Genomic DNA, 16,829 nt, shown 5'->3' on the forward strand with positions numbered 1-16,829 from the left:
GGATTGTTTCTTATGGTGTGAACTTTGTATAAACGGGGGGGGGGGGGGGGGGGGGAATGGCTTCATGTTGCATCAGTACTGATGGTTTTGAAGCACCTCTCTCTCATCGGATTATTTGTAAGCATCTCTTTCGACGCTTCCTGACTCTGAGACGAGCTACTGGATTTATATTTATTCTGTAGTAGATGTTTTCTGCTCCCTGTTGCGAGCCAGCTGCCTCTTGCGAACGGCGTTGAGCTCCTCCGTGCCCGGGGCAGGCTGAGGGCGCCGGAGCCGCCCGCGGGACCGCGCTCCGGAGGCGAACAAAGGGGCCGCCAAACCCATCACCAACAGGTGCTGCGCAAGAAACAAACTTTCTCTGGGATACTACTCGGAGTTGCCAAAGGGGAGACGTCCCTCGGCCGCTTCGGGGACGAGGCAAACACCAAAAAAACGCCAGGGCCGGAGAGGGCCGGAGAGGAGAGGGACAAAGCGGCGAGAGCCCGCAAAACGTGGCGTGCTTCGGGCACGGCGGGGAGCGCGGCCGCGCACCCGCACCTCCCCCGGCACCGCCCGGCCCGGGCCGCCCCACCCCACCCCACCTGCGGCCGGGCCCTGCCCGCGACCCGCCCCGGGGCCGGTGCGCGGGGGGAGCGGCGGGGGCGGCCGTTTAACCCCTTCCCCGCCGGCGGCTCCGGAAGCGGCGGCGGCGGCCCCGTGGGGCGCTGTGTCCTGCGCCCGGGCGGGGAGGGGTGGCGGCGCGGGGTGGGGGCGAGCGCGGCGCGGGGGGGCGGCGGCGGGAGCCGCTCCCTCCTTGCCCAGCCCGGCCCGGCAGAGGCGGTAGGAGGAGGAGGAGGAGGAGGAGGGCGGCGCAGAGCGCAGACATGGCGGCCAACATGTACCGAGTGGGAGGTATGTGGGGACACAGCAGCGCCCGCCCGGAGCCCCCCGCGCACGGCCGGGGGGCCCCGCCGGGCCGCGGGCCGTGCGCGCCGCGCCGGGGCGAAGAGCGGCGCCCCGGCCCCTCGCGCTGGCGCGTCCCCGAGCGGGGCGGCCGGGCCCGGGCAGGCGGCGGGAGGCGGCAGCCGGTCCGGCAAAGGGGTCGCCGGGCCCTCCGCGGGGCGGAGGGGGAGGACGCAGGTTCCTCCCCCGCCAGCTCCGTGCGCCGGGTGGGAGCCCGGCCCCCGCCGCCGAGGAGAAGAAGGGCAGCGCCGCCCTCCGCGGGGAAGGGGGGAGCGGCGCCGCGGGCTTCCAGCCCCCGCACCGCGGCGCGGCCGGGCACAGCCTCTCTTCGCGCCTCGCCTCCTTCCCCGGAGAGCGGCGGCGGGGCCGCCCGCCGGGCCCCGCGGGGCGAGCGAGGGGCCGCCTGTCCGGCCGTGCGCCCCCGGGCCGGGCCGGCCCCGCCGCGGCCTGGCGGGCCCTGCTGGCGCGGTGCGGTGCGGGGCGGTGCGCACGGACAGCCGGCGCCCACCCCGGGGGGCGCTTCCCTCCGTGCCGTTCCCCTGCCCCCTCCCTCCCTCCCTCCCACGGCGGAGTTTCTCCGCGCCTTCCTTGGTCTGCCGGGGATAAATAATTAATCCGGCTGTGTAACCGGGGGATTTCTGTCAGCTTCCCTGCTTACCGCCGTGACCCCTGAGGAGCGCCCTGATACGTGACTGCTTAGCGAAGGGAGGAGGGGAGGGGGCATTTAGGCGGTGAAAAACACGGCGAACGTTTGTCTTCCCACCCCCAGCCTCTCGAAAATGACACGGATAACTTTCGCTCCCTCACGGAGGGACCGAGCGTGGCAGCGTGCCCAGCGCTGTGGCTCAGGTGCACCGCTCAAGTTAGGTGTGCAGTACTGGGTGCTCAAAAATCGCTCTGTCCTCCTGCTCTCTCCATAGCCAGAGCTGAGAGGGAAGATGTGTGGAAATGAGGGGTGATAATAGTTTGAATCCCTTTCTGCTAATGTTTTGAGATATGATGATAGCCACAAATATTCCATCTTCATGCTTCCTCATTAGGGTATTTAGACTGTAGTCCCATCAGCCTTTACTCAGGAAAGTAATCCCTCTCTGAGCAGGTGGTGGGTAGGGTTTGCCTCTTTGGTCACCAATTCTCTTTTTTTTCGTTGTAATCTAAATAAGCAGTCATGAATATACAGAGATCATATTCTTTCATTAGAACTGCCTGAAGTTCATTTTCATTGTACTTTAGTGTCAAAGCATTGCAGAAGACTTTTCTACATCATTATAGTTTCTCTTTAAAGTTTGCAAGGTGCATGGCGCAGAAGTCCAATATCAAATTTAAAGTGTGGCTGGTATTTGATGGGTACTTTTTCATTGGACAAAAATAAGTTTTCAGAAAACTATTGAAGGAAATGTGCTGCATGTCAATTCTTTGTATATTATACAGGAGCAGCTTTCAGGATATGAGTAAACTTCCATACACTCTATGAAAATATTTTTGTTTTGATGCTGGAAGAGATTTTGTCCTGGAAGATCCTTGCTAATCTCATGACAATTGCTGCTTAATATAGTTTGCATTTTACTGGACAGAGATTACAACAAGAGCAAATATCATAAAATACATTATCATACATTACAAATATTACAATATTGGGACAACTGTACTGCCACATCACCTGATAATAAATGTTAAGTGGCATCTCTTACAGAAATATTAATCTCCATAATACAGAAACTCCCTAATGTGCTCCCTTTTTAAATCTTCCCTAGTTGATTGAGAGAAGTTGCTTCTTTGTCAAGATTTATGAAGTGTGTGGATGACTGGATTACAGTGTAAGCTTCAACACAAGGCATTTAACTTTTTTTCCAGCATGGTTGTTAAAGCAGGTGTAGTGCAGTTATAACCAGAATTTAGGAACAAATTATGCTAAATCTCAGTGTAGAAATACATCCCTGTCCCAACATTCATGAAGAAATCTCAGTGCTTTGAGAACTTTTAGGTTTAGGAAAAAGTTTTTGCACTAATAATGATATGTCTTTACATACTTTTCAGTGTTTCAGCAACTTTCCCTTTCTTCCTTGCAGATTATGTTTATTTTGAAAATTCTTCCAGCAATCCATATCTCATTAGGAGAATTGAAGAACTCAACAAGGTACAAATATCTAAGATTCTTTCTTAACCTTTGACAGCAGTCAGTGTGCTTGTCAGAAACTGAGAATTATTTCCATCCCATAAGATTTCTCCTGTGGTAGGGTCTTCTGGTGGCGTGTTTTTTGTTTTTTAAAATTTATTTATTTTAACTTCCTTGACATTTGCTATGTGTATGTTTCAGTTACTGAAAACTTGCTGTGTGATATCCTGTAATTCTGTGCTGTTACCTAAGGAAACACCCAGCTGCTCATTCCTGGTGAACAGAATTACTCTGCTGCAAAAAATTTCAAACGAATTCTATGAATTCTTATGGAAATGAATGAATTTAATTCTCTGGCTGACGAGGACACTGTGAATCCATCTGGAATGACAGCCATCATGTAATGTGTCTGCTTTTAGATAGATGTGTAAAGAGCTGGAAGGTACCAGCGAGAATTTTCAGTGATCAAATAACAGAATATGTGACTTCTGTGGCTGTTCATTGCTCTGGCAGCTGTGAGTGAAGAATGGGCTTTTGAATACAGACTGTGTTCTCTGTCTTTATCCTGAGTGTATTTTCTTTAAAAATGGAGGCTCTATTGAGTGTCATTTTGGGGAAAACATGATTATTTCTCTTCACTCTTACACTACTAAGAATAGTGTGGAGTTTATATATGTGTTTGTTTTTTTTTTTTTTACTTTTCCCTCAAGCAGTATTAAAACCTCCTGATGCACTACATCAAAAGTTAGTTGTCAAAATGCCCATCATGGTGTAAGTAATGATTAAGATATTTTTTTCCCAATGGTTAGAATGTAGATTAAAAAATTGGTGACCTGCATGTGGTTTTCTTCTTATTAATGAAACATAGCACTACTCCATAGCAGACATCAGCCACATTAACTGTTAGTGCTGTCCAACACAACAGCCTCTGAACCTGTGCATGGCAAATCGCTTTGGACTTTTATAGGAGAAGAGTATTTTTTATTCACAGTGATTGACATGATTCCAATCATGTTTTGAATGTAATATTTATTGTCTTTAAACTGCACTGCTGTAATTTAATCTTGCTCATGCAGGGTTAAACAGAGTCATGTATTGATTTTTTTTCTTAAAGAGAGGTTGGAAGTTGTAGTCCTGACATCTTAAATGTGAATAGTTTGCTTTCAAGTGTTAAAGGTCTAGAGCAAACGTGGAGATGTTATGTGGATGTGTAATGAAATGCTTTGATTATTGTTCTACCAGGGACAGTATTTTTTGGTAAGAAACTTAATTGAAACATTATACTTTTCAGTTTTAAATAAGTAACTCAAGGTAAAAAAGTACTTTTGTATCCTCCAAGAAGGAGGATATAGTTCTTCAAATATTAGTAAATTCTTTACATCATCAAGCTGAAGAGCATGGTCCCCATAATGAGTCATGAAAACAACATTGAACTAAATAGCTCTTTTATTTTAGGAGCTATTGTGACTTTTCAAATAAACCTTTCAGAATTCTTTCAAGAATACTTTTTCAATAAATGTTGTATTCAATGACATGCTGAATAAATGCCAGAGTACTTTGAAATATACATTTCTGTCTAAAGCTGGTTTGCAAAGAAATGTTCACAAGGTTCTAAAATTTCTGAAGGATTCTTACATTAGCATGATACTGGCATTGCATCTCTGAACAGCTGAATAATACAGAAATTCTGAGCACTAATTGTAGTTAATCCTCTTGTCTGGCCTGAAATTGGCACTGGCCTCTCCCAGGAAAATTTTATTTATTGGAATAATTCCGTTGATTTCAGCTTGACTGATCATGAGAGAACTACTGATAGAGGAACACTCCAAGCAGACAGCATTTAATTTGTATTACTCAGCTGAGGAGGGATACATTCTGACCTGATTTTATCTTTCTTTTGTAGACTGCCAATGGAAACGTGGAAGCAAAAGTGGTGTGTTTTTACAGGCGAAGAGATATTTCTAACAGCCTTATAATGCTTGCAGATAAGCATGCTAGTAAGTAGATGGTACAGGGCATTTTTTCTTACTAACACAGCCTGCTCAATTTCTGCAGCTGCTTAACATTGCATTTTTTTTGCCATGTGGAATATATATTTATGTTAGGCATTTATTAATATCCAGTTAGTTGCTCAGTATTATCTGATACTATCCTGCTCCTATCAGTTGCTTCTGGGAATTAAGTTCAGCTGTATCCATGTGATTGAGGTTGTTCATATGGGGGAAAAAAAAAAAAAAAAAGAATGTATCTTTTCATCTGGGAGATACAGCTGGATTTCTTGTTTTTATGTCAAAAGTAATTCTTGGTTGTAAGTCAATTTAGGCTTAAGAGCTCTTGTAAATATCTTACATGAATTTTTTGAGTTAGACATAAACATGTATTGCTTGATGTAAAGAATGAAATGTATCATTGATGACTGAAAATCACTGAAGGTTGTAAAAGAGCTGTTATGTGCATTTATGCTAAATGTAGATATTAGTAAAAAAAATAAGGGATTTGGGGTTTTTTTTCTTTTCCTTTTTTTCCCAGAAAAACAACAAACGATAATAGGTGAAAAAAGCCCCATTTTTCAACATGAACCTAACTTTTTTAGTATCTGCCATTTGGTATGCAAGTGAAATACAGTATTGTTCCATAACTTTTTGATGAAAAATATAATTCTGAAGAGAAAAAAATAGGATTCTGAAAATATAATTCAGAACCTAAAAATCTGAGATGTTTGAGAAAACAGTAATTTGCAAAATACTGCAGTCATGTTTGTAAATAACTGAAGTGTGGAGTATGTCAACATCCCATAAATTTCTTGCCATATGCTATTAAGTACCGTTTTGATTATATATGATGCCTGAGTTTTCAAAATTAATCTGTGAGTAAATTACGTAGGGGTTATAAATCTGTAATTTTTCAGGATGAATCTCTTGAAAGACATTACATAATGCCAACTTTTTAATGCAGATATATAATAGCGTAATTAGGTGCTTTAAAAATACCCTGCAATTTGTTTAATATCCAGCTCTGGTAATTTTGCTCATCCCAGCATGGTTAGTGAAGAGAAACAGCCAACCTTTGGGTTTTGTTCTATTTTTTATTGGTCCTGGAGAAGGGGAGGTGATTTGAGTACAGAGTATGAAGTACTAGCTTGGCTTTTATAGGAAGATGATACATCTTGTTTATGTATTAAGGGAATGATTTAATGTTTTTCTAATATAGTTGGGTACACTCTAGAGTTATTTGTGACCTATTTTTGATCATGTTCATCAGCCCCCGCAATCATTAGTCTTTTGAGTTCTTCCACCGGAAATGTACAGAAACATAGAACTTAAGGGGAGCTTCACTAAACTTTTAGCACTTTTTTTTTTGTTTGTTTTTCTTTTCTAATGGAGGGGCAAGAAAGTATGAAAAGGATAACAATTTTACTGGAAATACTTTTTTTTTTTTTTCTTTTTTAAATTTGGCTTTTAAAACATGAATCTTGTACATTTTTTTTTAGTTGGCTCATTTTTTAGCAAAGAGTATGTTAGTTCTGTGGGTATCATTCCATCTGGAAAAGTGAATAAGATGTTTCTATTTCCTTTGTGAGTTTTAGATTGCCATTTTGTCAGCACTTTGATATAAAGGACTTGTTGATGGTGTGTTGCTCTTCTCCTATATCATACTAGGGGTTTGTTGGTGTCACTAGAAGTGCCACAGAATCTTCCATCATGTTTTCTGTTGGGATCCTCTTGTGGGTTTGTAGTGAGAAAACAGAAATGTGATTTCCAGCTGGTTCAACAATCCTCTTTAGAATGCCCGTGTCTCACAGGTTATGAGCCTTCTAACCCAGTGCTCTTATGAATTAGGTTTCTCTGTGAAGGTTTTCTCTGGACACAGTGTTTCTGTTCTGACCAATCTCTGGACTCTGTAGTGCCGCGTTCTTTCAGGAGATGTTTGTTACAGTTGCAGGGGACAGCACACAGTGAAGGATTGCTGGGCTAGAGCTTCCTATAGCTCATAGAGCAGATGTAGTTAAATGTCAAATCACTTTAAAGGCTTTCGTTCTGGAATAACACAGTGTTCTGTTTAGAAATATGGTGTGTGTAAACAAAATATTTGTATATTTATGAATTGAATGTTTTGGAAATGTTTTATATAGCTAAACATGTTGGCACTTCAACACTTCTACCTGGTTTGGTATAATAGAAATGCTAAAAGATACAAGTTTCTTAAGGAATGGAAATTCAACTTCAGCCACTAATTTCTCCTGTGTACCTGTTTGGAGAAGTTTTTTAAGTATAAGATCTACATGATCTTTTCTAATGATATTTTGTATTGCTAGCATTGTTGTTTTTTTTCCTTTTATGATTGAGAAAACTGGTCCGAGTTATGTACTTCTTAAGATTTTGGCAGGTGGGGGTTGGAGTTTTTTTGACTCAAGGTTATATTTTGAGATGTAGGTATGGTCCCATTTACTAAAAGAAGAAAACAGCTTTGCAAGAAAATATCTTGAAACTTTAAAAAAAATTTTGATAACTTGAAAAAGTTTCAGAATTATTCTAAAGAATGTTTGGTAAAAATGGAATAAAGCTGATCCATGACACTATCACTAGTAAAGAGTCAAGATATTGTTTTCCTAGGGTGTTTTTTTGTTGTTGTTGGGGTTTTTTTTGTTTTTTGTTCAGTGGTTTTTTGGTTTGTTTTTTTTTTAAATTTGGTTGGGGATTTTTTGCGCTTTTTTGTTTGTTTGTTGTTTGCTTTTGTTAAAAGTTGTCTTCCAAAATGTTTCAAGATATTGTAACAAATTGAGGGAAGAAAATCAAGTTTTCCTTAGGCCATTCTAAAATGCTCAGGTACAGAGGAGTTCCCTTGTTTTCAAAGAGTGTCACTAATCTGTGAGGAAATTGTATTGCCTTCTTTTTTTCTGTGGTATTCCAGGTGGAATTTAATTAAGGAAATTTTTATTTGTCTACTAGCATCATGTATGACATCAGTCTAGATCTGGGAATAGTTCTAGAAGCTGACTGTAGCCACTTAAATCCAGGGGTTTGGAATGTTTTATGGGCACTTGAGGACTTTTATGTTTTTTCACCTTTGATTTATAATATAGAGTTTATGGTAAGGTCAACTTGAAATACAAACGAAAAGACTTTCCAGGATCGGCTTCTTGATCCTGTGCAGCCTCCTGAGCTTATTAAGGGAGTTCTTTTGGGGTGCTAACACTCACCAGCACTTAGGTTATAGTCATCACCACAGGGTCACTGTGAGGGGGTCATTCCTTTCTTGGCATGGAAGAAGTGACCAGCAGGGTAAGGCTTACTGTGAAGGGAAAAGAAGGAAGAGATGAGTAGAGGATGGCAGGCAGGAGAAGAGCTATTGCAACAGGTACCCAAGTGCGTAAGTGAGTGAACTTGGAGAGGTGGGACAGAAACACCCAGCTCATTAAAATGGGTGAAGCAAACGTAAAGGGGTGGCATAGAGATGTTTGCTAACTAAATGGTGTGATTGAGAAATTGCCAGCTGAATCTATAAAATGTAGATGATTCTTTCTTAAGGAGAGCTAATCTAAGTATTTTAGGGCAGAGTTTTAATAGCTGTGGAGAGGAGACTGTGTTAGTTTTGTACCAGCACTTTTGGGTTTTTTGGTTTTGGGTTACAGTGAAGGGCTCAAGTTCTGTATTTACTTCTTTTGCAATAGATTTATCATAGAATCATAGAATATTCTGTATTAGAAGGGACACATGAGGATAATTGGGTCCAACTCCTGCCCCTGCACAGGGACCATTCCAAGAACCATACCATATTTGAGGTTTATTCACTACTACTTTCTTGAAGCTGAGTAGGGCAACCTAAGTGCCTGGTGCCAGTTTTTGCAGTCCTTTACACTTTGAGTTCTTTATCTGATCATGTGCTATCATGTAATACTGTGTCTGAAGTCATTCTCTTGTTGCAACTCCTCAGCCAGCTTTTGCCTAGTCAACCATCTGGTGAGGATATAAAAAAAATTACTGTTGTTGGACTCCTTCATCTTCTGATTTATTAAGAGGGTTTGTTTCATTTAGGTGTGCTGAGATGCTGACTAAATGCCAAGAATATTTCTGGGCCTGTGATAAAGCCCATGCAGAATTTATTTTTTCTCATTAACACAATTGATATTCTTTGTGAATGAGACAGGACTCAGTTAAAAAAAAAAATTTGAGATGCTAGTTTCATTGACTGAGATGAAAGGTAAAATGAATTTTTTCTAGATTACAGAAGCCAGCATAAAATAATATTTTTCAACCTCAGTTGTTCTTTTCAGAAATCACGTATTGGCTTTACTTCTTGTTGCACTTTTTTTAGGACTTTTATTCTTTTGCTCTTGATCAGTCATGTTTAATGTCACATTGCTTTGTAAAATGGTGTTTTCTGCTACAGAATTTTTGTACAAGGTAGATATCTAGGAGGAAAGGAGTCCTGCTAGTGATTCCTGGTTAGACAATCATTAGGGTTGGAAAAGACCTCCAAGATCCAGCCTCTGACTGAACACTGCCATGCCCACTAAATTTTATCATCAAATGCTGGAGTCTGTACTCAGTTCTGACCTTTGTATGACATTGGTGTGTTGCAATCAGAAACAAATCCAGTATTCTCTCTGTACTTTAGTTTATTTGCCTGTAAAGTAATGCTCCTATTAGAAGTTCTTATTAAAGTTGGGGAAAAATATTTAATATGCCAATACGTTTTTATAGTTGCTGTTAAAATATCTCAAAGCGCCTTACAAGCACTTGGAGATTATTTTCTATGTAATATCAAGAATGCTCCAGCATTCCTGGAAATGGCTTGATCTTGCAGAGGAGTTTAGCTGCTGCTGAGCCTTCTTGCCTTCACTTAAAGGTGCTTTGTATTTGAGGGGAGGAATATTTTGCATATTGTCTATTTAATTGCCAGCACTCCAGATGCATCCAAGAGAATGAAGCTGTTAATACTCCATCTGATTTTTGAGAAGCATTTTATTTCAGTAGAGCAGTAGGCTGGAAGGTATCATAGAAGATGTTAAGAAAATGAGCTTAGCTTGAGCAGTAGTGTTTAGTAGATTACTCACTGATGTTCCCAAATATACACAAAACTGAAATGTGAATTCTTTTCATGTGTTATCAGGTTTTTTAACATATGGTTGTATAGTGGTTTTCTTAATACTCACCTCCAGGAAAAACACAAGAATTTTTCCTGCCCTCTTCAACAATCAAAAAAATACAATTTAAAAAGTTGTATCAAAAAAATTATGGGTGTGGAGACCCTTGGGGTTCAGGCAAAAGCTCCAGAGTAAAATGTCTAAAACACTGTGTTGTTCAGTGTTCTGAACAACACTGTTGTTCAGTATAATTCAAAACATTTATAAAATACTATAGCTGGACTATTTCTGTCCAACCAGATTGTAACACAACCAGAAACTTGGTGATTCTTTTTTTTTTTGGTTGTGGTTCTTTTTCATCATAGCAGTTCTTGTACATCAAACTAAACAGTTATTAATAAAGAACACAATGTTTCTTTAATCGCAATCCCTTTTCTGAAAAATCACTTTAAGATGATTTTTCCTGTTACCTAATTCAAGTCACATAATGTCTTAGTATAAAAAGTATGTTTTGACTGGAGATTTTATTTGAAATCTTAAATTGTCTTTTTTTTGGTTCCAGTACTTCCCTTGATAACTGTTATCTTTGCAGCCTGTGTTTAGAAGCACCTTCGGTGAAATGAACCCAAGAGACAAATATTAACTCTTGTACTGCATACAATCCATTTTCTCTACCTTGTTAGTTTTAAATGTTGAAATAATTCATAGTTTCTTTAAAAAAAAATTCCCAGACAACAAAAATCAACCCCCTGGTGAATGCTTATTTGTATCCTGTGTACAGCTTCCAGGAAATGAATTAAGATAGTTTATTTGCTTTACTGGTGGGCTTGTAGAGACTGGCATCCATCCTGTAGAAAAGGATGCACTAAGGCGTAGAGAGTTCTTAGTTACCCTTTCAAGGGAGTTAAAGTTTAAATAGCTGCCTATTTAGTAGGTGCTCTTTTGAGTGAAAAGACAGCATTGCATCAGTCTTGATACAAATAAAACAGAAACAAAACTCTTTTGGTCTTGCTTGTGGTCATGTGGATGCAAAAAACCAAAGCAAAATAAATCTTTAGAGCTCAAGAGCTCAATTGATTTGTGTCTCTTACAGTGTAAGTAATGTAGCAAGTAGTAAGTAGTGTAAGTAACATTTCCATGGAATTTTGTGGCTTTTGGAAAGTTTTCTGTTAGGTTACAGTTCATTTTTTGTAATTGCACTTGGTGAGAAGGCCTCTCTTGCTTGCTGCTAAGAAAAGAGATCGTTGATATTGCCCTGTGATGAAGGATACCATTTTTCCGGTTGGATAGGAGGGAGAGGAGCTAAGGCCTGGAAAGACAGAGCTGGGAATGAAAGGTAGGAGAATCTCTTGAAGTGTGTATAAGGAAGAAGGCTTGGCTGCTAGATATGCCTGAGGAGTGGGTGAGCAGACTTGTGTAACTGGTTCAGTGAGATACTGCCCTGTTAATCTCAAGGCTTCTGTAAATATAAACTTGTGTTTTGTTGGCAGCTCAGTGTCCCTGGCTCTGTCATCTCTGTCCACACACACACACACCAAGAATTAGGAGAAAGTTAGTTTCAACCTCACTTAGTTGCCCTCTTTTCTTTGAGGACAAGACAGGCTTTTCAGAAGTCCTGTCTGTGAGCAACTCATCAGAAGGCTCTTGGGTTTGTTTTGAAGATGGGGTGTTGAACAGAGACAAAGCCAAGTATAGGAAGCCAGGAAATTTAGGTGTATGAGTTCTGATGTTGCTTTTGTTGGAATTTTACATGTTAATACTTCTTTACAGACATCTGATAGAGACATGTAAACTAAGCAGTAGCAAATTCAGGTATGTTGTGTTGCTTCTGGGAATCCTGAAGTCTGTGATGTGGGAGAGACACACCTTAGGAGGACCATTTAAGGATGATACAGATAACAAATTCTTTAATCAGTGGCAGAGTAGCTTTTATGCTAAGGCTCTTATATTAGTGTAACTATCACTTTCACTGAAAATGAGCTTGGGCTTTTTTGTGAGGAAGACATGATCTCTGATCTCCTGAGACAAGGGAACATCAAGTTTTCCTTCATTTACCCAAGAGGATGCCATCAATTTTAATTTATTTGAAGAGGGGGGAGAAAATTCAGAACTTGCTGAAATACAACAAGCCTTGTCGAAAACTACTTCCTTGTCACCAAGGAGAAACTTGTCTCAAGGCTCCCAATTATTCTTTTCAAGGGTGCTTGGGGTAGTCTCATAAATTATGTGTTTTCTTCATTTGATTTTTGTTCAAGAACTTGTGAGTATTTTTTCTCCTCGAGTAAAAGCAATAAAGAAGCAGTAATTAGTGTTTTCTTCTGACAATATCTGAGTCTTCTTTTCATGACTGACATTTCAGAATTAGTAGTTATATTGTCTTATTAACAAGTTTACTGTCAGCCCCAAGTATCTTGTAGAATTATTAACTTCTGTATCCATTCAGGCTCCTCCTTTGGTGCAGAATGACTTGTCAGATTGTGAATGTTAATGATCTTCTCTTAATGGATGAATGGATTTACAACTAAGTTCATCATTTTAGGAGTTCTTAGCTCTTATAGAAAACTTGCATAAGACTTGCCTAAAAAGGGTTTATCATCACCTGAGAATGTGTGATCTGCATTTTGATCATGCATGGATCCTTCACATATTAAAAATTGTCCACTCCATTTGTATAACTACATCTTAATTTTTGCATGGACTGTCCAGCTATTAACTGCTAGCTTCATCTTTAGACCTCCGAAGTATAAACTTAAAATTTGGCAAGTGTGTGTAGATTAATTTTCTTTCAAATTCAAAAATCTTATTTTCTGAACACATAGTTTAAGAGGCTTGAATACATTGCTGCCAATTTCTCTGAATGTAAAAACAAACTAAACCTAAAATCTGGATTAATTTTAGTGAATTTGCTGTGAGGAGTGGAAAGCTGTAAAATATCAGGTCATATTTATGCTTAAAACTGTTTAATAGATATATGAAGCTCAGTTTTTATTTTTATTTTAAATACCAGAAGTATTTATTTAGTATGTTTCCTTGGTAAAGAACTCAGTAGGGTACAAAAGGTGTCATTTTTTTGAGCTCTACTCCCAAAATAAATTTTTCACATTTGAGTCTTTAGAAGGAGACAGTATTCACAGAAAATTGCCAAAGCATTGTGCATTCCCATATTTCCCTGTGTTCCTTAGGATACATTTCCTCATGGTCAACTTTAAATACATGTGCCATTGTTACCGTACTTGTTCAGGGATTCTTTTGATTTGTGGAAAACATGTAACTCTTTTCTCTCAGCTGCTTTCCTGCCTCTTTCGTGTTTCTTAATTGTGCAGGCAAGTGATCCTAAACTGTTTTCTTGGTACCCCCAAAATACTTGTAGTATTTAAATTGATATTATTGATCATAACTTTTTGTCTCATGAAGATAAATAAGGTGTTTCACACCTCCTAGATTTCCATAGTCTCAAATGGTTCTACTTCTTTATTTTTTTCCCTTGGCTCCTAATTTTAAGTGACTTTTTCCACTTTCTTCCCAGTGCACCCACACTGTACCAAAGCACCTGAGGCATAAATTTTAGACTACAAAAACATTGCTAGGTTATCTCTATCAGTAAAGCTCCAATTAGAGATGCATTTCACATCTTCAAAGAGTTCTCTGATAGTCTAATTGAATCAGTAGTTTATATAATTTATAAATCTGAATGATGTAAACTCACTATTAATATAGAAAGACTTTTTCCCATCATGCAGTGGCAGTTAAATGTTTGATTTGGGAATCAGGTCTGAAGATTTACAGGCTTTCCAGCAGTAGTTCTTGAATGTCTGTATTATGCAGTGGGATGAAATCTGCAATAGCTGCCCTTGGTAATACTCATGCATGCCTGTAACTGCACACATGCTGGTAGAGGTGGAGCTTTTTAGCTTGGGCAAGGCTCTGTGTGAGAATGAGTGTAGTGCTTCCTACCCAAGGTGATTCATGCAGTGCTGTGTGTGTGTGTGTATATATATATATATATATATATTTATATATATATGATGTGAGGTATTATGGACTAGGTAAAAGTAGCAGATAAGATTAACGTGTAAGGTGGTTGTGTGGTTTGTCTCTTTCTGTGTGGTAAACTCTCTTTCTGTCAAATGTAGCCTGCACAAGTAACAGGACTCAAAGTTAGCAAATATGTTGAGTTTGTCATGTCCCAAACCACATGGAGTGGGTGGCCAGAATGGCTGTGCTATTTCACAGTGCTGTTTGTCTGTTTGATCAGTACTTTGTTTTTTACCTCAGCTGCTGTTCGTAACCCTCTCTGATCAAGCAAAGATTTGTAGTGTGAATCTGCTTTGCTTCTGGTTTTGATATGCAACACAAATGATTCTGTGATCCTTGCAGAGACATTGTTTTGTACTAATGGAGAATACAAAAAAAAGATTGAGTGGTAAAAAGCACAATTTTTTTCAGTAAAAGCCTGTTCTACATTATCAAATTCCTAAAAGAGTTTGGGGATCTAAGTAGTTCATTTTGACTGTCACCTACTGCCTGAATCCAAAACCTGTTTGAGGTTTTATCACAGTACATAAGATGCACAGTTGCTGGGCATTATGCCTTCATATGTCTGGGGGTTATGTGAGGGCATGTGCCTTTTCTACTTGTACAACAGGTTAAACATCTATCCAAAACCAGCCCAACCAAATTAGCTAACTTCCCATTTTTGATATGCTGAATGATAGAATTAATTTTTAATTTGCCTGTTCTTGTTTTTGTGAAGGATTATGACAGTGATATGCAATGCTGAAGGGAGTCATGTTTCAGTTTCCTGCATTAAAAGTGCAGCCTTGTTTTGATTTAAACCAAGGTAGAAATAGTGTTGGCCGAGTCAGTGACCTGTAACCTAGACCTACAGGGTACTGTGGCCCTTGGCTGTGTGGCAGTTCCTTTAGGCAGATCCTTTGACTGGTGCTGCTGTCAGGAGTGAAATCCTGATGCAGTTATTCTCAGTAGGCCCTCAAGAGGCCAAGGACTCAGTTGCCAAGTATAATACAAGAAAAAAGGTTTTGATATATGGGCAGCTTTCATATTTATATTTTCCTTCAAATGGGGGCTAGCTTCATATACCTTCATAATGCTCTCCCCTTTCTTTTTGTTTTTAATTTTTGTTTTTAATGAGTGGAAAAAGAGCCGGAATCAGAATACTGAATATTTACCAAGTATGAGATGAATAAGTGAAGATTTTTGATATTTTACTTGCTGCAACAAAAATGGTATTTGAATGTATTGTCTACAAAGCAAAGTACTGAGAGTAGAAGAAAAACTTCATTGGTTTACTTTGGGATTGGCATATGTTTTAAAATTTGACCAGTTAATACAAGGTGATGTTTATTCCTACACTGTTTTGTTTATTTTTCCTCCTGGCATCAGAATTAATGAATTAAAAGGCTTTAATAATTTAAAGTAATACATATATTTACACTTCTCTCAGTTCATATGTATAGTTCCTGTAAATTATGATCTCATTATCTCTGTACACCAAGGATATAATGTATTCTGGGAGGTAGATCTCTAGCATGGTTGAAGATGGAAAAGAGGTGGAAAAAAAATGATCCTTTAAGTCTTACACAGACCATCAGAGTGAATGAACTCCTCTTCCTGGTTGTCTTGTCAGGTCTATAGACAGAAAAGCTTTCTTACCATGTTGGCACCAAGCAGGCATTCTCTTGGAAAATATTGTTCTCGTTTCCTAATCCCACACATAGAGCCTTAATGTGTCTTTATTAAGTTTACCCAAGAGCAGGATATACAAATCCTTTTCTTTGTTTTTCTTTCCTTCTCATTCTTTTTATTTTCTCCCTAATTCTTCTTTCCTTCCTGCAAAAAAATCCAACAAAATTCAGCCCTTCTGTAAGGAGATACTGTAGAAGATAAATAATTTGTGTTTTATAAGCAGAATCATATGCCATTCTGAGTAGGGGTAGGAGAGTGCTTGTACAATCTGTGCCTTTTCATCTCTGCCAACAAATTTTGAAAAGTTGTTTATCAGCTTTTGAGGATGTGAACTGAATGTTAGAAAAGCAGTTTAGATCTCTGAAACTCTGTGGTTATTGTCACACAATGGAAGAAAATACCAATGTAGATCTTAAACCTGGACTTTGGATTCTTACAGAAAACGTAAGAGATTTTTTGTATGCTTAGTTCTTGTTGTGTTACATTTATTATTTTTTTATATATTTGCTCTGCATTTTCTTAAGGAGAGACAACCATGCAGCTTGTAAACCATCTAGATCAAACAGACCTGTTGCCTATGCTAAAGGGAAGACGATCTTAACAAGATATGAGCAGGAGTTTCACATGGAAAGGGTGGCAATCTAAGAGATGGGAAAAATTACTAATAGCAGCTGTCTCAGGAAGATGAGAGATACAGACCTCCCTTTTCTGAAAGTCAGGTGTAATAATTATTCATGCAGGTTACATGGCAGTGTTGCAGGTAGCCTTTGGATTTCTTGAGCCAGATGATGGATTAAAAAAGTTATTTCTTGGCCACTGTCAGATTCACCACATACACTTTTGCTTATGGTGGTCTGCCAGCCTGGATTTGAGGGTAGAACTAAAATTTCCTTTCTTTCCCACACAGCTCTAAACATATGTACACTTTGGAAAAACTACTAATTGACTTCTGATTCATCTGCTGAGCTGGATACCAGT

At 39.7% G+C, this 16,829-nt stretch overlaps 1 protein-coding gene across 3 annotated transcripts in view; it reads left to right on the forward strand.

Moving 5' to 3' along the window:
• Positions 1 to 787: 787 nt before the first annotated feature.
• MTA3 (metastasis associated 1 family member 3) overlaps positions 788 to 16,829 on the forward strand; it is an 83,607-nt gene continuing 67,565 nt past the window's right edge. The window contains exons 1-3 of one of the 3 annotated variants that reach the window (XM_069009697.1): positions 788 to 891; positions 3,012 to 3,079; positions 4,962 to 5,055. In XM_069009697.1, coding sequence (XP_068865798.1) covers positions 864 to 891; positions 3,012 to 3,079; positions 4,962 to 5,055 — 190 coding nt within the window. In that variant the 5' untranslated portion in view covers positions 788 to 863. Of the gene's footprint in view, positions 892 to 1,667; positions 1,810 to 2,728; positions 2,760 to 3,011; positions 3,080 to 4,961; positions 5,056 to 16,829 lie in introns of those variants that run through there. The other 2 variants (XM_069009696.1, XM_069009698.1) reach the window with 2 other exon arrangements.

Source organism: Aphelocoma coerulescens, chromosome 3, assembly GCF_041296385.1.
Source record: "Aphelocoma coerulescens isolate FSJ_1873_10779 chromosome 3, UR_Acoe_1.0, whole genome shotgun sequence".
Lineage (NCBI taxonomy): Eukaryota > Metazoa > Chordata > Aves > Passeriformes > Corvidae > Aphelocoma > Aphelocoma coerulescens.